The sequence below is a fragment of the Myotis yumanensis genome, unplaced genomic scaffold (genome assembly GCF_028538775.1).
Source record: "Myotis yumanensis isolate MYYU_CA2020_CCGP unplaced genomic scaffold, mMyoYum1.0.hap1 SCAF_10, whole genome shotgun sequence".
In the NCBI taxonomy this organism is placed as follows: Eukaryota; Metazoa; Chordata; class Mammalia; order Chiroptera; family Vespertilionidae; genus Myotis; species Myotis yumanensis.
In genome coordinates, this window is record NW_027223761.1 from 44,906,043 (window position 1) to 44,928,024 (window position 21,982).

The 21,982-nt window shown below is 48.7% G+C and overlaps 1 protein-coding gene across 1 annotated transcript in view; it reads left to right on the top strand.

Annotated features, from left to right (window-relative positions):
* Positions 1-21,982, top strand: part of SLCO2B1 (solute carrier organic anion transporter family member 2B1) — a 56,864-nt gene that overhangs the window by 11,165 nt on the left and 23,717 nt on the right. The window contains exons 2-7 of the mRNA XM_070425628.1: positions 2,194-2,324; positions 3,479-3,616; positions 6,178-6,340; positions 9,429-9,665; positions 9,906-10,004; positions 12,947-13,125. Coding sequence (XP_070281729.1) covers positions 2,194-2,324; positions 3,479-3,616; positions 6,178-6,340; positions 9,429-9,665; positions 9,906-10,004; positions 12,947-13,125 — 947 coding nt within the window. The remainder of the gene's footprint in view (positions 1-2,193; positions 2,325-3,478; positions 3,617-6,177; positions 6,341-9,428; positions 9,666-9,905; positions 10,005-12,946; positions 13,126-21,982) is intronic.

Here is a 21,982-nt window from a genome sequence, read left to right on the forward strand (position 1 = left end):
CACACACACTTGCATTTCCTCCGTCAAGCGCCTCTAGCTATTTGAATGGACAATTCTCCAGAGAAGATGTACAGACAGACAGCAAGCACATGAAAAGTTGCTCAACATCAGTAGCCCTTGGGGAAATGCAAATCAAAACCACATGAGATATCACTTCACACCCACAAGGATGGCTATCATCAAAAAGACAGCTAATAATAAGTACTGACAAGAATGGGAGAAATTGAAGTCGTCATACACTGTTGGCAGGATAAAATGGTGCAGCCACTCGGGAAAACAGTTCCTCAGAAAGTTAAACATAGAGCTACCATATGACCCAGGAATTCCACTCCTGGCTATATAACCCAGGAGAACTGAAAACATATGTCTAAGTAAAAATCTGTACATGAATGTTCAGAGTACCTGAAACAGCTCAGATGTCCATCAACAGACGACCGGATAAACAAAATGTGATCTGGGCATACAATGGAATATTACTCAGCCATCAAAAGGAATGAAGTACTGATGTATGCTATAACATGCAAGAACCTCGAAAGCTGTGCTAAGTGAAAAAAGCCAGTCACAAAAGACCACGTAGTGTATGAATGTATATGAAACACCTGGAATAGGCAAACCCAGAGAGCCAGAAATTAGATTAGTGGTTGCCAGGAGCTGGAGGATGGAGAAATGGGGAGTGACTGCTAGTGGGTATGGGATTTCTTAGTGGGGTGATGGAAACCCCACTGGAATTAGTGGTGATGGTATCTAACTTTCTGACTATACTAAAGACCACTGAATTGCGTACTTTAAAGGGCTGTATTTTATGGCATGTGAATTATATCTCAATTTTAAAAAATTTCCTCAGGCTCCCAGGTTCCTAGCTGGGGCAGTTCCCAGCCCCTGGAGCCCCCTCCCCGAGTTTGCCTTCTGGCCTGGCGGAGGTGTCCTCAGATCAGTTTCCAGGCTCCAGAAGGAGCCTATTGAATGAGAGGAAACTCCTGCAGGTTGAGAAGCGTATAAAACAATGGAGGAGGCTCCGGCAGGAAGTGGAGCCCCAGGGGGGAGGAAGGCCAAGGAGGCCTGGGCTGCCAGAAGGTACAGGGGGTTTCCATCTAAGTCAGGGGTGGAGTGTCCCAAGGCTGGACTTCTGGCTCCTCGTTGCGATTAAACCTCAGGAGACCCTAGGACAGTGGTTCTCAACCTTGGCTGCACATTAGAATCACCTGGGAATCCTTTTAAAATCCTGATTTCTGGGCCTCATCCTCCGGAAATTCTGTTTCTTTGTTATGGGGTGGGGCCACAACATTAGTAACAAAGAAACAGAATTTCTGGAGGATGAGGCCCAGAAATCAGGATTTTAAAAAGATTCCCAGGTGATTCTAATGCGCAGCCAAGGTTGAGAACCACTGGGCTAGGAGATGCCTCTGAAGGGGCTCCGCTTCCTCTCAAGACAGTGAGTGGGATACTGACGTGATTGCCGTGGCTGCTGTGGGCGAAAACGGACATGTGTGATGGGGCCTGTGTCCCGTTCTACCGCCTCTCTGCCTCCTGGGCCATCACACCACTTGGGGCCTCAGTTTGGGGGCAGGTGGGGGGAGTATGTTAATTAGGATGACCTCTGAGGGCCCTCTCTGCATCAATCACAACATGGGTTGATATATGATTTGGGGATTGGGCTGGTTAGCTCTGTGATGCCATGCAGGGTGCTCTCCTATGGAGGTGTTGGTATTTATTCCAAACTGCCCCCCAGGAGAAGTCTTTATGCCCTGACTATGCATCAAGCCAGGCCCCTGCACCTGGCCCCAGACGTCTGATCCTAGGGCCTAGGCTAAGCCAGACAGACCCAGACACAGACTCTGTCTCCCCGAGCACCAGTACGTCACTGCTTAGGCCCAAGGCGGGCTGAGACTGTGCGTCCCCACCACTGGGGCCACTGCTCGAAGGTTGTGTTGTGGTGAGCAGCGTCTCCCTAGAAGGCAAGTTTATGCTAGGAATGGAACGAAGGTGTGAAATAGGTGGGCCCAGTCAGAATCTGGCCAAAGTGGGCACAGGGAGTACACATCCTCTAGTACCTGGGACTCAGGAGTCTGAAGGCGCTAAGGTGCTTTAACTCTCAGATCCTAACCAACCCCTGAAATACCGCGGACTACCTGGGGCAGGGCCATTCTCTGGGATCCCATCTTCACTCTGACCCTCTGGCTGCCTGTCCCACAGGGCCAGTGGGTATGGAGCCCCAGATGCCAGACAAGGACACCAAGGCCATGATGGGCACAGAAGACACACCTGGAGACAAAGCCAGCCCAGACTCTCAGGACTTGCGGCCAAGTGTGTTCCACAGCATCAAGGTACTTCTCGGGGCCTGGCGGCGGCAGGGCCAGCCAAACCTGGCAGAGAAAGCTCTGCCACTCACCGGCTGTGAACCCCAAGCAAGTTGCTGCCTTCCTGAGCCTTGGTTTCCTCATCCGTAGAATGGGTGGCCGTGACAATCAAAGGGATGATCTATGAAAGCGCTTAGCTTGGTTTGGGGCACAGGGAAGATGCCCAGCACAAGTTCTCCCCTTCCAGAAACGAAAAGGGGGCTGCTCTGTGATGATAGGAGACCAGTGTCTCTACCCTTCATTTCCCTAGAGGGGAAGAGAAGGGCCCCAGGGATCCGGAACCTGTGTGGCACAGGCAGCCTCAATATTCAAGCACCCACTGGTACCTACAGGGTGCCAGGCCCTGTGCCAAGTGCTGTCTCCACATGATCTCATTTAGTTCTCACAGTAACACTGGGGGCTGGGGGGAGGCGGGGAGAAACATTGCCCTTGTTGTACACAGGGACACCAGACTCAAAAGAACAGAGTGAATGTTATTAAGCTTTGGCATAAAAACTCTATTTTTTAATTCTCTGAGGCTAGGGTTTTTTTCCTCTTAGGAATCCTGCCATTTTTTTAGGAAGCAGGAGGGGATGTTTGAGGTGGGGCTGGGTAGAGCGGGATGAGCAGCTTGGGGATTTGGTGAGTACAGGCTGTCTCCCAGGGGAGCTCTGGGGGAAGGTGGGGGGTAGGGGGGTTGGAGAAGGACCTGGGATAGCTTCCAGGAGGAAGGGGAGGGGGGTGGTCCGGTCCAGCTTGAGGAGCTCTGAGGATCAGAGGGGCCTCTCACGAGTCTAGGCCCATGAAGACCCTACTCTGCTAGGAATGGAACGGGTTACTTGAGACCCCAGGCCCCTGAGGTACCCTGACAGCTTTTCATTTGTGTGAGAAGCTATGGCTACTCCAATAACTCTCTCTCTCTCTCTCTCCCTCTCCCCATCTCTCCTGTTCTTGACTCTCCCTTACTCTCTCCTCCTGTGTGTATGTCTCCCTGACTGTTTCCCCATCTCCATTCCTTGGTCCTCTCATGGCCTTACTCTCCCTCTTTCCCCAACTCCATCTCTGTATACCCATGCCTCTATCTCCCCACTGTCTCCCTAACCCTCTGCCCACTGCATCGCTGCGGCCCCTCCCTCCGGCAGTTCTTCGTCCTGTGCCACAGTCTGCTGCAGCTGGCACAACTCATGATCTCCGGCTACCTCAAGAGCTCCATCTCAACAGTGGAGAAACGCTTTGGCCTCTCCAGCCAGACCTCGGGGCTGCTGGCTGCCTTCAATGAGGTACTGGCCCTGCCCCAGGCACAGGGGTGGATGGGAGGTAGACTCACACTCCCACCAACCCCCATCCTCCTCTCTCACTGGTCCAACATACATCCTTTCCCTCCCAGTACCTGCAGGCTACCCCATCACAGCTGCCTCCCAAATCCTCCTTAGAGATTCCTGTGTTGTCTTGGCCAACAAAGGGACAAGCCACGTGTTAGGACAAGGCCTAATGAGAAGACCTCCACCGCCCTGTACAGTCACAGTATTGGCAATCCTGCCCTTGGGGGCCCTTTCGGGGGGGTATTTTAGAGCTAAGCCACTGTCCCCATATCCACCCCCTCTCCCTTTCACTCTCTTTCCCTTTCAGGCACCTGGCTATTGCCTGTCCCACGAAGGGATCAGAGGAAGTCATTTCAACCATAGTGAGAGAGGGTTACGTTAGGTCAGAGGCAGAACTTTGGAACCTCGGGTGGTTGGGGTGAGGTTGATACCAGAGCAGGATGTATTGTCCTCAGAGTTATCCAGGGATCCAGGGCCTCTGCCTCTGGGGCCAACAGTCAGGGAGGAAGAGATAAACTGCTTTGTGTGGATTTGGAGATCAGAGTCCAGCTGTGCCAGCTGCTCCCCCACCAGATGTCTGGAGAAGGCCACTGTCCAGAAGTCACTCTCTTTCCTCCCCAGCCCGGCAGATTACTGCGAAATCCTCTCCCCGCTGGGTGATGTGTCACATTCCTCCCAAACCAAATTTTGCCAGCTCCACAGCATTCCCAGATGTCCCTTACACCCCACCTCCAGACCTCAGGGGAGGGGAAGAGAAAGTCATTGTCTAGCTCTGGGACCTTGGTCAAGCCACTGTCTCTGGGCCTCCAGTGTCCCATCTAAACAATGGAGAGTGGCTGTCCTTCTGCTGAAGGTGGTGGGGACGGCACCTGGTGCTAGACGGTTGGGGACAGACCAGACCTGGGTTCAGCTCGGTGCTTGGGTTCTGGCTAGGAAAGAATTCAGAGCCAAGACTCCAACTACAAGAGAACATTTATTGGGTAAATCACAGAGGTAGAAAAGGTAATTCCTAGAAGAAATGGGCTTAGGAAACAAGTTATAAAGGAAGGGGCCTTGGAGCTTGGGAGTGAGGAAGCTAATGGTAACTCGCCTGTGGGGGAGAGGGAGAGGGGGAGGGGGAGGGAGAGGGGGAGGGGGAGGGGGAGGGGGAGGGAGAGGGGGAGGGAGAGGGGGAGGGAGAGGGAGAGGGAGAGGGGGAGGGAGAGGGGGAGGGGGAGGGAGAGGGAGAGGGGGAGGGGGAGGGGGAGGGAGAGGGGGAGGGGGAGGGAGAGGGAGAGGGGGAGGGGGAGGGGGAGGGAGAGGGAGAGGGAGAGGGAGAGGGAGAGGGAGAGGGAGAGGGAAACGGAAGGGAAAGAGTAAGGGAGTGCTCCTGGGAGGGAGACTGGGCTGGGTCCTCCAGCCTAAGTTTTTAAGGGTGGAGATTTTAGGGGAGGTCTGGGGGGAAATCTCAATAGAATACTCAGCAGCTTTCCAGGTGTCCTTCCAGGATCTAGTCTCCACTAATTGGTTGGCACCGTGCCGGGGAATAGGGAGAAGCGGGGGGTGGTGGTGGTGGTCATTATCCAATGCAGCTGGTCCTGAGGGCAGCCATGGGGTCGATGGCCGGGTTTTGCTACTTTTCTGGTCCTGGAGCTGAAATACAACTGAGGCCTTGATGTTATCTCTAGTGAGGAAAGGTGAGGGGGTCCAAACCATATGACCTTCTCCAAACAACTGGTGGGGGAGCAGCTGGCACAGCTGGACTCTCTGATCTCCAAATCCACACAAAGCAGTTTATCCAAATCCACCCTGCAATTGTCCTTTGCTAGGCTTTCCACCTGGTGACCTTCTGTACCTGGCCCATTGTCCTTGCTCTGCTCATGTCCGTCTGACTTCCTCCCGCACCTCTCAGGGTCAGTCCTCCTCCCAGGGCTCTACTGATACTGCCCCACGCCACCAGCAAGGAGCCTGGGGCTCGGGGTAAGGCCCTCACCCACGGTCAGCAGCCAGGAAGCAGTGGAGTGGGATACACACCTCAGAGGCTGACAGAGGAGCCCGCTTTTCACTCTCAAGCTCTCATCCCCTCCAGTGCCCATATCCCAGGATTTTGATTCCAAGCCTTGGTCATCTGGGTTCAGACTTTCGTTATTTGTTTCTCTCATTCATGACATCTCAGAAATCAAAACCCCTTTCCTTGACTGCCCCCTTCATACTCTAATACGGCAGTGATTTCCAACCTTTTCATTTCATGGCACTCAGAGTAAAATTCTGGGGCACACCTGTTGGACATCGCTGTAATATGGGATCCAACCCATGTTCCAGAATGGAATTGAACTTCTAACCTTGTCCACTCTGCCCTCATTTCTCTCCCCTAATGGGGTAGTGGGGCATTTCCTAGGAGGATCCAGAATCTGATTCTTATGTAGTCTACTAGTCCATTATACAGATGGGAACACTGAGATTGGCAATAGAGGCATGGATGGTGTAGACCTCAGCTCTGGGTTCTACTCCACACTAATGGGTCCCTTCATCTTCTGCAGGTGGGGAACACAACCCTGATTGTGTTTGTGAGCTATTTTGGCAGCAGGGTACACCGACCCCGACTGATCGGCTGTGGGGCTATCCTTGTGGCCCTGGCGGGCCTGCTCATGACCCTCCCACACTTCATCTCGGAGCCATACCACTACGACCGCACCAGCCCAGGTAAGAGCGGGAGGGGCTGGGCAGGAGGTGGACATGAGGAGCAGCGTCACAATGCACCAGGGCCCATCCCCAGGCCTTCATTCGGGCCTTGCTCCCCAGGACACTTCCCCACCCCCACCCCCACTGCCTCCCTCATCCCAGCTTGGTCCTGGGGAGTGGGGTAGGGTGCAGTCCTGGGGCAAGGCTCTCTGGGCCAGTCTTGGTGAGGGCCTGTTTGTATGTCACTGCTTCTTTTGAGGCAAATTTACACCACAGTCTACTTTGGGGCCTGGCAGTAGTAGGTCCTCAGCAATGTCTGTGGAATAATAACAGTATCACACACCACTCACTATGCACTAGACACTGTTCTCAGCACTTCTCATGTATTCATGCATTTAATCTTCACAAGAAGCCAAGATGCTGATGACAGAAAGAATGAATGAGTGAAGAAACAAACTGAAAGATGAAAGAATTTCAGACAGGAAGAGGGAAGCCCCTGTTCAGCCCACTGGGATTTTTGTCAAAGGCCTACTGGGCAGATTGATGCCTGTCCCTTAGAGAACAACCCAAGCAGCCTTAGCATTTGCTCATTCCTTCTTTCTCCCATCCACCCGTTTACCCATCCACCCGTTTACCCATCCACCCACCACCCACCACTCACCACTCACCGCTCCGCACTTTACAATGCTCCGAGCAGGTGCTATCATCCTATTTTACAAGCAAGGGAACAGAAGCTCAGGGAGGGAGGGACTTCCCCAAGGTGCACAGCTACCAGAGCTATGACACACCCAGGTAACCTGGCCCTAGAACCCTTGCTCTGAATTACTGAATTATTCTGGTTCTAAATTCTGCATTTCTGTAGAACTTCCATAGTAGGAGACCTTTGAAAAATGAGGAAATGGAGGCTCAGAGGGCTGAAAGGGTCACAGTCTTCAGCCTGGGCAATATATATATATATATATATATATACACACACACTAGAGGCCCAGTGCACAGATTCGTGCACTGGTGGGGTCTCTTGGCCTGGCCTGTGAGATTTGGGTGAAATTGGCTCTCCGACATCCCCTGAGGGGTCCCAGATTGCGAGAGGGTGCAGGCCAGGCCGAGGGAGCCCACCGGCACATGCATCCGGGCCTCTAGTATGCCTATAAGATCTTTGATTACTCTCTTCCCGCCCTCCCCCCACCCCCCTTCCCTCTGAGATTAATCAGTCTGTTCCATGCCTCCATGTCTGTGCATTGAGCATCTGCCCCCTGGTGGTCAGTGCGTGTCATAGTTACCGATCAAAAGGTCAAATGGTCGGACAGTCGCTTAGGCTTTTATATATATAGATATTTCATTGATTTCAGAGAGGAAGGGAGAGATAGAAATATCAATGATGAGAGAATCATGGATTGGCTGCCTCCTGCATGGCCTCACACTGGGGATCGAGCCTGCAACCCGGGCATTTGCCTGACTGGGAATCAAACCAGGACCTCCTGGTTGATAGGTTGATGCTCAGCCACTGCCATACCAGCTGGACTACAGTCTTTTCTATCAGGCCCTTTCCAAAAAAGTGTTTGATGACTTAAAATTGAGGCTTGCCCTTGCTCTTGAAGGGGCCACAGTCAGGTCAGGAAAATGGGAAGCAGTAGGTGGTTGGTCAGCAGTAGGTTGGTCAAGACAGGCTAGAGCCAGCAAAGCCCCACTGGAGAGCAGAGTATTAGTTTCAGGAGTTTGGGGAGTGGATTACCTCGCTGAGGCTGCCCTGACAAACTACCCTAGCTGGGTGGCTCAAACAGAGGTTCTCTCCCATATACGAAGTCTGAGTCTGGAAGTCAAAGAGAAAGGTGTCAGCAGGGCTGGTTTCTCCTGAGGCCTCTCCTTGGCTCCTCCCTGTGTCCTCCGGTGGCTGACCCTGCCTGGGTGTCTGTGTCCTAATCTTCTCTTATCAGGACACTAATTCCCAGGGTAAGATCTTAATAGAACATCAGCAGCTTTCCAGGTGTGTCCTTTCAGGGTCCCATCTCCACTGACTGATTGGTCAGCACCAAGGCTGCTAGGGGTCATTATCCAATGCAGCTGGTCCTGAGGGCAGCCATGGAGTCGCTGGTCTGGTTTTGTTTCTTTTCTGGGTCCGGAGCTGAAATACAACTGAGGCCGAGATGTTAACTCTAGGGAGGAAAGGTGAGGGGGTCCAAACCTCATGACCAGTGATATGCTAGGGGAGGAAAGGTCACCCTGGGAGCGAGGTCCCACCCTGCAGTTGTCCTTTGCTAGGCCCTGGGCTTTCTGTCTGGTGACCTTCGGTAGCTGGCTCACTGTCCTCGCTCTGCTCATGTCTGTCTGTCTGCCCACCACAAATGGAAGGTCTGGATTGTTAACCTTGGTTCATGCAGCTTTTCCTCAGCCCCAGTTCCTGGAAAGGGCTGGACAGGCCGCAGAGGGAAGGCCACTTCTGCACCCATATTTGGGATAATAATAGCATGAGGGTCTTACGTTTGCTCACCAAATATTGGTTAGTTCCAGGGAACAAATGTCTGGTACTAAATTAAGAAATGCCCTTTAACTGCACTTTACATCTGTGTCCTGAGCTGACACTGAGCCCTCCTCAGAATGAAGGCTAAGGGTCCTAGACCCCTCCACAATCCAGCCCCAGCATCCCTCCCCTGCCAGCCCTCCCTTCAGCCCCGGCCTTGCCCCTCACACTCTGGGGCCAGCAGTGCTGAACTTCCGAAGCCCCGGGGTTTGCAATGTACACTGACCTGGAATAGCCCTCCCCAAGTTCTATTTCTGGAAACTCTTGTTTGTTCATCTCAACCCAGTTCAAACTCGACCTCCTTTGACAGCCCCACCCCACCTGAGAGCACATACCTCTGCTCAGAAAGGTAGCACAGGGTGGTTTAAGAGCAAGGACTCAGAGCTGGGCTGCCTGGGTTCGGATCCTGACCCCACCCTTGCTAGTTGCTGCCTGAGCATCAGTCTCCTCACCTGTGAACTAAAGGTAATGAGAGCAATCATCCCTGGGGTTTGTTGTGATTGAAATACACAAGCGCTGAGATCAGTACCTTGCACCCAGGAAGTGCTGTATACAAGTCTTAGCTATTCTCATATTTTTCTCACCTCTCAGGGGACACGCCACAGGATTTCGAGGCTTCCCTGTGCCTGACCACAACCTCGGCCCCTGCCTCGACCCCCTCCAATGGCAGTAGCTGTTCCGGCTACACGGAGGCCCAGCACCTGGCCGCAGTGGGAATAATGTTCATGGCACAGACCCTGCTCGGTGTAGGCAGCGTGCCCATCCAGCCCTTCGGCATCTCCTATATCGATGACTTTGCCCATGGCAACAACTCTCCCCTTTACCTCGGTGAGGAGCGGTACCACCCTTCGGGCTCTGAGGGCGGGCCAGGCTCAGGTAGGAGGACCAGAGGCCTGGGGTGAGTGGGGTCAGGAGGGGCAGCCTCTGTCCCATGTGGCCAGTGGAAGTTCAGAGTAGCCCTGGACATTTCCCAGGCTCAACCCGGGGAGACAGGCTGCTTTGCCCAGTGGGCACTGCCCTGCAGGGAAGCCAGGGTCAGGATGGCCTAACCGAGGTTTTGTGTTGCAGGGATCCTGTTTGCAGTGACGATGATGGGGCCAGGCATGGCCTATGGGCTGGGTGGCCTCATGCTGCGCCTTTATGTGGACATTGACCGAATGCCAGAAGGTGAGCCCCAAGGGCACACAGCTGTCCCCAGGGACACAGGGATGCTAGCTAACTGACCGTTGGTCTCCCAGGAGACACTGAGCCAGGCAGTCCAGGTGCAGATCCCAGCAATTCCACTGACCTTGGACATGCTTCTTAACCTCTCTCTTTTCTCATCTTTGAGATAGACTCTGTCCTGTCTACCTCCCAAAGGTGCAATCAGAATCCAGTGAGATGATGGAGATAAGCTGTAAAGTGCCATCAGATAAGGGACTATGATTGTTGTCACTGTTATTATCAAGTCTTCACCTTGTTCCATCCCTGAGTCCCCCAGGTCCCCAGCCCTGTGGGCAGACAGGGGTGCATACTCTCTTAGCCTGTGGGGAGCGCCCATCTTTAGGGGAAGAAGACCCAGGTGAAGCAGAGAGGACACTGGCACATCAGAGAAAATGTCTGGAGCAGGACTCCGTCCCCTTGGGCCTCTCTCCGATGAATTTACTGGGTGGTCTCTAAGGACCCTTCTAGTGTTGTGGAGTGCGAGAGACAGAATGACCAGAACTCCAGACTGATTAAGATTTAGAGAGCCTTTATTGACTGGCCAGTGTCCGCTCCTCCACTCGGGAAGCCCAAGAGAGAAGCGGCCCCGACCATCTGCAGAGTCCAATATTTAAAGGGGACAACTGCATCCGTGCTCAGGTTCCCATAGCAAGCAAAGCCAAGTTACAAAAGCTAATTGCGTAGTTTTAGCCAAGCTATTCATCATCCTCCTGTTATTCATTTCTGGGTAACTTAAAGGTCAGGACTATTCTTAATTTTGATCTGTCTGTTCTTTGAGGGCCTGTTGCTCAGGAGTGTAGATCTGTTTGTTCTTTGTAGGCCGTTGCTCAGGTGTGTGAGCTCAGTTCCTAGAAACGTTGCACAGGCTGTCAAGCGGCTGAGGTGGCTAGGTAATTAAGTAGACCTAAAAGTTTTCCTACTCTGCAACACTAGTTCTGACCCCCTCAGAGTTTGGGAACCTGTGTTGAGGGCACCAGGTAGTAGTCAGAGGGGGCCAAGGGGTGGAACCGGAACTCGGTATGAAGGCAACCGGGAGGGAGGAGTTTTGGGGGTCCTGACACTCTGGTGCCCTGTGGGGAGTGGGAAAACATTCCTTTTAGAACAGGCCACTGTGGCATCTCAGCTGCCTGCTTGTCACACCAAGGAGTTCTGAGCCCCAGCTATGCCTTTTGCCTTCTGCTGCTCAGAAGGCCTGTCCCTTACCTGGAGAGTTTCCAGGAAGCCTTAGAAGCCTCAGGTGATAGAGGTAGGATTAGGTGGACATGCAGATTCTGCTCTTGCTCTCTGGTTCTGCTCAATGATGCCTCCAGCCAGGACAGGTCTGGGCAGCTCTGAACAAGAGTCACTAGGACAGCCTCACCCTACCCCACCACGCTTCCCTTTCTGCTAGAAAACTGGGCCTGGGAGCCAAGTGGGACCTCTGGTTGCACTCAGCTCTCTCTCTCTCTCTTGAAGTATAACTCGTGGGAGTCAGGCCTCCCTAGGTTCCTAAGACACACTCCAGCTCTTTTGGCATCATCCTGCAGATGTGGCACCTCCACAGACAGATGTGAATTCCTAGTCCTTCTTTCTCTCCGGGGAATTTCATGGGGTGGGTGGATCATGTCCACTGCAGGCACAGACTGGTATGTGAGAAGAGGAGGAGTTGGGGAGATACATGTGTGAACTCTTACCAGCCTGGCACAGGAACAGGGGGAATAATAAGTGGAGGAGGGCATCAGTGCTAAAGCCAACTCCATTCCCAGCTTTACAGATACATTTGCTGAGTGCCAACTGTGTACCCTGGCCTCTGCCCAGGATCAGCTACCTGGGAACCAGTCTGACTCATGGGGCTGCATCCATCTGTAATAATAAAAGGGTAATATGCTAATTAGAATGGACGTCCTTCTGGATGACCTTCCGGACGAAGCCGGGGCTGCTAGGGAAGCCCAGGTCCTGGGTGCCAGAGGGAAGCTGGTGCCGGCAGCTGGGGGAAGGAAGGCCTACCCTTGCACGAATTTCGTGCATCGGGCCTCTACTGTTATTATAAAGTGTTTGAAGATACTGTGGCAATTGAAAGAGGAGGGACTTAACTCAGCCTTGAGGTCAAGAGGTTTGATGGGAGGATGTGGGCACTGCAGACAAGAGATATATTTGGGATAATCTAGTCCTAATTACATCTAGTGGAAGATCAAAATCACCTGGGGAACTTGTTAAAGGTACAGATTCCTTGGTCACCTTCTCACCCCACCCCATGATATTTCTAAGTTAGTTTTAGGTAAGACTAGGTATTTTTGATAAGCACCTCTGGTGATTTTAATCATCTTGCATGTCTGAGAACCACAAGAATAATCCTAACCATCAATCTCTCTCTATATATATAAAAACCTAATATGCAAAGTGTCCCCTGGGGAGTTTGATCACTCGCTATGACGAACACTGACCACCAGGGGGCGGCATGGAACGAAGGAAGGCCTGGGCCAGCAGCCAGCAGCTGCTAGGGACCCTACCCATGCACTGGGCCTCTAGTTTAATAATAATAATGATAGTAACAGTAAAATGGAGAAGTGCAAACACCTATATAGAACATACTGTGTGCCAGTACTATTCTAAGTGCTTTTTACATGTATTTATTTAAGTAACTTGCCCAAAGTTGTGTTAGTAATGGAATTCAGACCCAGCAGTCCATTTCCCAAGTCCATGACCTTGACCATTACACACGTTGCTTTAGTAGTTGAAAACCCCAAGGCCCACAAATGGTCAGGGACTTGCCCAACGTCATGCAGGACATAAATGGCAGTGCCAGGATCATAATCCAGGTCTCCTGACTCCTAGGCAACCTTATGTCTCAGAGGTCGGTCCAAGGGTGGTGGCCAAGAATCGAAGGTCCATCTTGAACCTAATATCACCACGGTCTTCTCTTCCAGGTGGTATCAACTTGACTTCGAAGGACCCCCGATGGGTGGGTGCCTGGTGGCTGGGCTTCCTCATCTCTGCTGTCGCCGTGGCCCTGGCTGCCATACCCTACTTCTTCTTCCCCAGGGAGATGGTCAAGGAGAAAGATGGGCTTCACTTCCGGCGAAGGGTCTTGGCAATTGTCAGCAAAGTAAGCTCCCTCTATGTCTCCACCTTGGTCCAGGCTCAAGCCCCCACTGATGTGTCCTACGTAACATTAAACTTCCTCCCTCCTGGGCACTACACAGCTTACAAAGCCACTCCTGTTGTGCTCCGCTGCCTCCCCGCAATAGCCCTGAGCAGTGAGCATTTCCTGCCCCTCCCACAGCTGAGGAGATCAAGGGCCAGAGATGGAAGTGACCTGCCCAAGATCACAAATTTTATTATACTCTGAAATTTTGTGCATTCATTGTTTTCTTTCCCCAAGTATGGGAGTGTAAAGGAATAGCACTCCTGTGTTTCTCCTTTACTCACACATGTACTTCTGTGACCAGATTCCCTGCGGCATCCGCCGGGTGTCCTAAAACTTAACTTCATTCTGACTCTATCTACCAGGAGATAGCATCAGATCCCATAGCTTAAGGCAGCGGTTCTCAACCTGTGGGCTGCAACTCCTTTGGGGGTCAAACAACCCTTTCACAGGGGTTGCCTAAGACCATCGGAAAACACATATATAATTACATATTGTTTTTGTGATTAATCACTATGCTTTAATTATGTTCAATTTGTAACAATGAAAATACATCCTGCATATCAGATATTTACATTATGATTCATAACAGTAGCAAAATTACAGTTATGAAGTAGCAATGAAAATAATTTTATGGTTGGGGGTCACCACAACATGAGGAACTGTATTAAAGGGTTGCGACATTAGGAAAGTTGAGAACCACTGTCCTAGGAGCTCTGTGTCCAGAACCAGGGCCAAAGACTGAACATTAGAACAAACAGTTCTCCTAGCACGCCTGTTTACAAGCGTTTTAGGAGCTCTGCATCAGGAACCGGGGACAGAGACCTGCACATGTATAACATATACAATATAATATACATTCATAATTATTTCACTGGGAAGTCATAGATGATAAATCACAAGCATAAATTAAGTCAGTTGTTGATAAGCAGTTGTAATTTTAAAGGGACATTTATAAAAAAAAACATGTTGACTATTTTGCAGCAAGAATAATTCTACTTAATGTGGCGGGTTGGCGCATTTAAATATGCTTTTGCTGTAATGTATGATATCTCCTCGTTCTCAGAGCAGGAAAGTTTGGGCCTAGGAGCAAGGACTGAAAACGCCTCTGCCTAGAAAAGCTGGGATTTGAGCCCAAGTCTCTCTGAGCCCAGACCAGGCTTCTTTAGGAACCTTCCCACCTCATCCTGCTGCTGGAGCACAGAGTGTATGTGTGGGGCCCCAAGAAAAAGGCTGCTGGAGGGGCCAGCAGTGTTGGCATCGGCCCAGGGAGCAACCAGTGCGCTGGCTGTGAGGTGGGGCATGGGAACGAGTCCGGGAGACACCCAGGGGTGCTGCTCTGTTGTGGGAGGTACCAGGACAGTGAAGGGCTGTGCTGATGCTGGATCAGAGTCAGGAGAGGCACGCACTGGAGAGGGAGCAGTTTCGGGGAAAAGGAAAGCTTGGAACCACAGATGGCCCTTCCCGGTTCTGCCTAGCTCAGGTCAAAATTTGAATGAGCTAGAATTCCTAGAATCTGGGGAAGAGTTCTTAGAAGTGAGGGTGATCATAAAGGAAAGGGAGAGCCTGGTCACTGGTGATGAATAATCTCCAAGTTGAGTCTTAATATAGAACAGAAAGAATGGCCACTGGGCCTTAGGGTGGATTCGGTAGGAGAGATTTGTCTATGCGGGGCTCAGTCACATGTCAGTCAGGTGACCTTGAGAAAGTCACTGGCTTATGGTATTCTGTTGTGGAAGATGCTGAGGCTGGATCCCTGGAGCCTAGTGTGTGCTCCTGGCTCCCGAGCATGCGTGATGCCTTGAGTTGAAGCTGCTGAGATGCAGAGATTTAGGTTTTAAGAGGTCTGTGTCTGTGATGCCTCGAAACCCTGGTCCCCAGGCTGTGAACTTGCCTGGCTGTCTGCATTCATTCTGTCAGTACCTTGGGGATGGAGAGCAGGGAGGGAAGGGGGTGAGAGGTTCTTAAAAAAGAACCAAAGGCTGAGAACATGATGATCTGCTTCCAGCAGCTCTCAGGCAATAAATATTGATGTGGGAGGAATTGTTCCCCTGCCTCCTGAGGCTGCCTTGACTGTGTCTGCGTAGTTACTGGGACTGGCCCAGCTCACGCAGGCCAATGATGGGGAGGTAGATGGGCCAGGAGGAAGGGCCCAATTAGGTGGAATCGGCCGCAAGAAAATCCAGGCCCCCAGACATGGGATGTGTTACCTTCTGCAGGGTGTGGGGACAGACAGGGGGAGAAAGTGGAGAAAAGATTACTTCGGAAATCCCTTCGAGCATCCCCTCCCAGGTTCAGGGGTCCCCTAAAAACCCTCCTACAAGTAAATGCAGCTTCTAATGATACCCAGGAGACGGTGGGATGTAATACAAGGACTGTATGACCCAGAGAAGGTCTCTGAACTCAGTCTCACTTCAGTTGGACAGTTCTACTTTTATGTCCGTCTTTTGAGTGAGATTTTAATTAGGAAAAGGGTTCAGTTGCTGAAAACCAGTTTTAAAAACACTTACCTAGTCCAGTGCCCCCATTTGACAGAGGAAAAGACTGAGGCTAAGGAAGAGAGGTGATTGGCAGCTGATGTGGCCCAAAAGGCACCAACAGGGGCAGAAGTTAGACACATGGCTTGTGCACCATAGTGACCCGGGTATGAATCCTGGCTCTGACACTTACTGATTCTGAAATCTAGAAAATGGGTATAACCAGCTCTAGCCGGTTCGGCTCAGTGGGTAGAGCGTCAGCCTGTGGACTGAAGGGTCCCGGGTTCGATTCCGGTCAAGGGCACTTACCTCGGTTGCAGGATCCTCCCTGGTCCAGGCTCTGGTCCAGGCCCAGGACTCATGTAGGAGGCAACCAATCGATGTGATTCTCTCACATCGATATTTCTGTCTTTCCCTCTCTCTTCCACTCTCTCTAAAAAAAATCAATGGAAAAAATATCCTTGGGTGAGGATTAAATAAATAAATTAATTAAATAAAATGGGCATACTAATAAAATCTACATCTTGAGTTTTTTGTAAGAATGAAATAAGGCAAAGTGGTGAGGTAGGCAGTTTAATGCCTGACACGCGGATTCAATAACCAGGAGCACTTGTTCTTAGTATCTCTCTCTGATCAGGCCAACTCTTCAGAGGGAAAATAGTGGAAAATTACCTTTTTTTCTAATTTTCTTTTTATAGGCTTTTCTATATTCTACTTTCACTATATTCCATAGAAGGTTTAAGACAGCTTACACCAAACACATGTGCAGTACTAGTAAAAAAGTAGAAAGTAGGCTAAGGTGTATTGCTTACTTTGTACCATGGGCTGCTCTAAGCCCTTGATGTAGTCTCCCATTTAATCTTCATTACCCACCTATGAAAAAGGGTTAGTTACTACCCCCATTTTACGCCAGAGGGACTGAGTCACAGAGGGATTAAATAGCTTGATCAGATAACTAGTGAATGTTGAAGCTACGGCCCAGACCCAGGAAGAGCATTGCCAGAGCTCAATCAAGGCCAAGAACAGGAAAAGAGAAATAACAGAAAAAGGTTATCAGACTTAGAGAAAGAAACATCGAAGTGTGACCAGCCAGCATGGCTCAGTGGTTGAGCACCGGCCTGTGAACTAGGAGGTCATGGTTTGATTCCTGGTCAGGGCACATGCCCGGGTTGCAGGCTTGATCCCCAGTGTGGGGCATGCAGGAGGCAGCTGATCAATGATTCTCTCTCACTAGTGATGTTTTTATCTCTCTCTCTTCCTCTCCTTTCCTCTCTGAAATAAATAAAAATATATTTTAAAAAAAGAAACATCGAAGTGTGGAATATAAAGTCAGTTCATATCATTGAGCCTCTAATTTGTTTCTGAGCTTTCTGGCAGCCAAAGGGAAAGAGACATGTGGCTAATTGTAGGAATCTCATGATAAGAAAGCCAGAAGCATGTTGGGCTCCTCGCAGAAGTTCAGATCCCGGCGCTCTGCTACAAACCACGGCCTCCCTCCTGTCGAGGAAAGCAAGTTTAGTGGATCCTCCATCCCTGTGGCTACTTTCTGTGGCCACATGTGATGGAAGCTGAGGGCTGACAGAGGTTCCGTATCACTTGCCAGGGGGCTGGGGACACAGCTCCAGGCCAGAACCTCCTAGGATTCCAGCTTCCCCTGAGGGCAGCTCCTGGATCTCTGATGGCCTGGCAGACTGCGGGGCCTTCCACACAGCAGACCACACAGTGTCCCGTGCCCTGCAGGCTTGCAGCCGTCAGCACCACGCAGCCCCAAGAGGGGAAATTCTAACCAGCCCTCGGGCCAGCCTGCTGACCTGGGCAAACCACAGCCAGATGGGTCGGACTCCAAGCCCTGCTCTGAGCAGAGGCGTGTTTCCTGTTTCTGGAGACGACTATTAGTCAGGAGTCCTCAGCGCAGATCTGGGAAGAGGGGGTGGACATTTGTGGAGCGCACAGCGACGGGAACCAGGGACCGAGGGTGTTCCTGGTACCCGAGGGCTGTAAACTGCGTGGCCATTTATTTGTCTCGGTTTCCCTATTCCACGTGTCCTGGCCTCCTCGCCTGTGTCACTGTGCCCTTGCTTCAAATGACTCCTCCCTTCCTGTCTACCCAAACGCAAACCTCACTTCTCCCTGGATGCCTTCCCTGAACCCCCAGCCCCTGAAAGTCTGTCCCTCCCCTCCTATCTCCAGCCCCCGTGTTCTCTTTCACAGCGAGAGACAGGCGTGAGGTGGGGCTACCAGAGAAACTGAGTTCAAGTGCCTGTTCTGCCAAATTCTCCCCAGGAGACACTTCCCCTTTGGGGGGCCCGAGTTTCTTCTGGGGAATAGGTGCAGTAATAACCCTTGCACCAGCCTGTAGTGGGAATTAATGACATGGTGGAAGTGAAAGTGCAGTATAGACCATACAGGGTTGTACACGTGGCCACAGATGACATTGTGGTTGTTTTTAACTGTTCACTTGAGGACGAGGAGTCCCAGGCAAGGAACTCGCAAGATTCTGCCTGTCAAAAGGAAAAGCCTGCTCCTGCGTGATAAGAAAAGCTGTGGAGTCGTCAGTCTATCCCTGCTCTTCCTACTCCATTCTCGGGGCAGTACCGCACTCCTAGCACCCCTCCCCCTCAGGTACCAGGACCCTCCCACACTGCTCCCCCAGAGCCTGGCTAGGACTGAGGCAGGACAAGGAGATTCCCGTTCTCTTTAGGCAGCAGGTCCAAAATAAATATTATATGAGCCACATGTTAATTTTAAATGCTCTAGTAGCTACATTCAAAAATAAAAGACATTAATTTTAATAATATATATTTTTTATTTATTGGGGTGACATTGGTTAATAGGATCATATAGGTTTCAAGTGTACATTTCTATGACATGTGATTTGTATATTGGATTGTACACCCACCACCTACAGTCATCATATATTTGGCCGCCTTTACCATTTATTACTACCCCCATCCTTCCCTCTGGTAACCACCATACTGTGGTTTCTGTTTTATATCCCACATATGAGTTAAATTATATGGTTCTTAGCTTTTCCTGACTGACTTGTTTCTCTTAGTATAATTTTCTCAATGTCCATCCATGTTGTCGTAAATGGAAATGTTTCATCTTTTCTTATGGCTGAGTAGTACTTCATAGTAGTATGTACCTCCTCTTCTTTATCCAATCTTCTATTGAAGGACGCTTTGGTTGGCCACCATAGATAATGCTGCAGTGAACGTTGGGATGCATATATCTTTGTGAATAAATGTTTTCAAATTTTGGGGTAGATACCCAGAAGAGGGGTTGCTGGGTCATAGAGTAACTCTATTCTTAATTTTTTTGAGGAACCACCATACTGTTTTCCATAGTGGCTGTACCAGTTGACATTCCCACCAGCAGTGAGGGAGGGTTCCTTTTTCTCCACACCCTCTCCAACACTTGTTACTACGTGTCTTGTTGATAATAGCTATTCTAATCATTGTAGTTTTGAATTGCATTTCCCCAGTAGGGAGTGAAGTTAAGCCTCTTTTCATATATCTGTTGGCCATTTGTATGTCTTCTTGGGAGGGGTGCTATTCATGTCCTCTGCCCCCTTTTTAAGTGGATTGTTTGTTTGGTGTTGAGTTGAATGAGTTCTTTATATATTTTGGATATTAACTCCTTGTTGGAGCTCTTGTTTGCAAATATCATCTCTCATTCAGGTGGTTGCCTTTCTGTTTTGTTGGCAGTTTCTTTTGCTGTGCAGAAGCTTTTGAGTTTGATATAATCTTATTCATTTATTTTTGCCTTTACTTCCCTTGCTTTTGGGATCAAATTCATAAAATGTTCTCTAAGGCCAAGATCCATAAGTTTAATACCTATGTATAATTTATTGTTTCAGATTTTTGTATTTAGGTCTTTGATCCATTTTGAATTAATTTTTGTACATGGAGACAAACTGTAATCTAATTTCATTCTTTTGCATGTGGCTTTCCAATTTCCCAGCACTATTTATTGACAAGGCCTTCTTTTCTCCATTGTGTGTTTTTGGCTTCTCTGTCAAAAATTATTTGCTCATATATGTGTGGTTTTGTTTCTAGGCTCTCAGTTCTGTTCCATTGGTCTGTGTATCTGTTTTTCTGCCAATACTATGCTGTTTTGGCTATCAGAGCTTGGTAGTACAATTTGAAGTCAGGTAGTGTGATACCTCCAGCTTTGTTCTTTTTTCTCAGCATGGTTTTGGCTCTTCGGGTCTTCTGTGGCTCCATACACATCTGATGATTGCTTTTTTGTTCTATTTCTTTAAAAAATGACATTGGGATTTTGATGGGGATTGCATTAAATCCATATATTGCTTTCGGTAAAATGGCCATTTTAACTATGTTGATTCTTCCAGTCCATGAACACAGAATATCTTTCCATTTCATTATGCCTTTTTCAATTTCTCTCTCTCTCTCTCTCTCTCTCTTTATTTCTTACCCAAGGATATGTTATTATTGATTTTTAGATAGAGAGAAAGGGAGTGGGAGACAGAGAGAGAGAAACATCAATCAGTTGCCTCCGGTTGCCTCCTGTACAACCCTGACCAGGAATCTAACCACAACCTGGGTATGTGCCCTGACTGGGAATTGAACCCTCCACCTTTCAGTGTACAGACGAGGTTCCAACCAATTGAGCCACATCAGCCAAGGCTTTTTCAATCTCTTTTAATAATGCTTTGTAGTTTTCAGTATATAGGTCCTTCCCACCCTTTGTTAAGTTTATTCCTAGGTACTTTATTCTTTTGGTTGAATTGCAAGAAGAATTGTTTTTTTATTTCTGTTTCTGAAGTTTCATTGTTTGTATATAAGAACTAAGTATAAAAATCAATTTTTGTACATTGGTTTTGTATCCTGCAACTTTTCTGTATTTGTTTATTGTTTCTAATAGTATTTTGGTAGAGTCTTTAGGGTTTTCTATATAGAGAATCTTGTCATCTGCAAAAAGTGACATTTTTACTTCTTCTTTCCCAATTTGGATGCCTTTTATTTCCTTCTCTTCCCTGCTTGCTCTGGCTAGGACTTCCAGAACTATGTTGAGAGTGGATATCCCTGTCTTGTTCCTGATTTTAGAGGAAATGATTTCAGTTTTTCACCATTGAGTATGATATTGGCTGAGGGTTTGTCGTATATGGCCTGTATTATATTGAGGTACTTTCCTTCTATGCTCATTTTACTGAGTGTTTTAATCATAAATGGATGTTGTATCTTATCAAATGTTTTTTCTGTATCTATTGATAAGATCATATGATATTCATCCTTTCTTTTGTTAATGTGGTGTATTACACTGATCGATTTGCATATGTTGAATCATCCTTGTGCCCCTGGAATGAGCCCCACTTGATCATGATGTATAATTTTTTTAATGTGTTGTTGTACTTGATTTGCTAGTATTTTAAGATTTTTGCATCTGTATTCATCAGAGTTATTGGTCTGTAATTTTCTTTTTTGTGTGTTATCCTTGTCAGGTTTTGGTATTGGGGTTATGTGAACCTCATAAAATGTGTTATGGATTATTGCCTCTTCTTTAATTTTGAGAGTTTGAGGGGGAGAGGTATGTTTGAATGTTTGGTAGAATTCACTAGTGAACCCATCTTGTCCTGGACTTTTTGGGAGGTTTTTGATGGTTGTTTCAATTTACTCACTGTTGGTCTACTTGGATTTTCCAGTTCTTCATGATTCAGTCTAGGAAGGTTATATATTTCTAGGAACTTACCCATTTCTTCTAGGTTATTGAATTTGGTGGCATATAGTCTTTCATAGTATTCTAGTATGATCCTTGTATATCTATAATGTCTGTGGTAACTTCTCTTTCATTTCTGATTTTATTTATATGAGTCTTTTTTCTTTAGTGAGTCTAGGCAGGGTTTATTAGTTTTATTAATATTTTCAAAGAAGCAGCTCTTTGTTGTATTAGTTTTTTATAGTCTTTTGTTCTCTCTTTCATTCAATTCTGTTCTAATTTTTATTATTTCCTTTCTCCTGCTGACTTTGGGTTGTTTTTGTTCTTCTTTTTCTCGTTCTTTCAGGTATAATGTTAGGTTGTTTACTTGGGATTTCTCTTGTTTCTTGAGATAGGCCTGTGATGATATAAACTCCCACTTATTACTGCTTTTGTTGCATTTCAGGAATGTCGTATTGTCTCTATATACCTTTTGATCCCACCTTTTATTTCTTCTTTGACCCAATCATTTTTTATTAGTATGTTATTTAATCTCTATGTATTCGTGGGTTTCTTTTCTTCCTTTTTGCAGTTGATTACTAATCTCAAAGCATTGTGGTCAGGCAATATGCTTGATATAATTTCAATCTTTTTAAATTTGTTGAGGCTAGTTTTGTAACCCA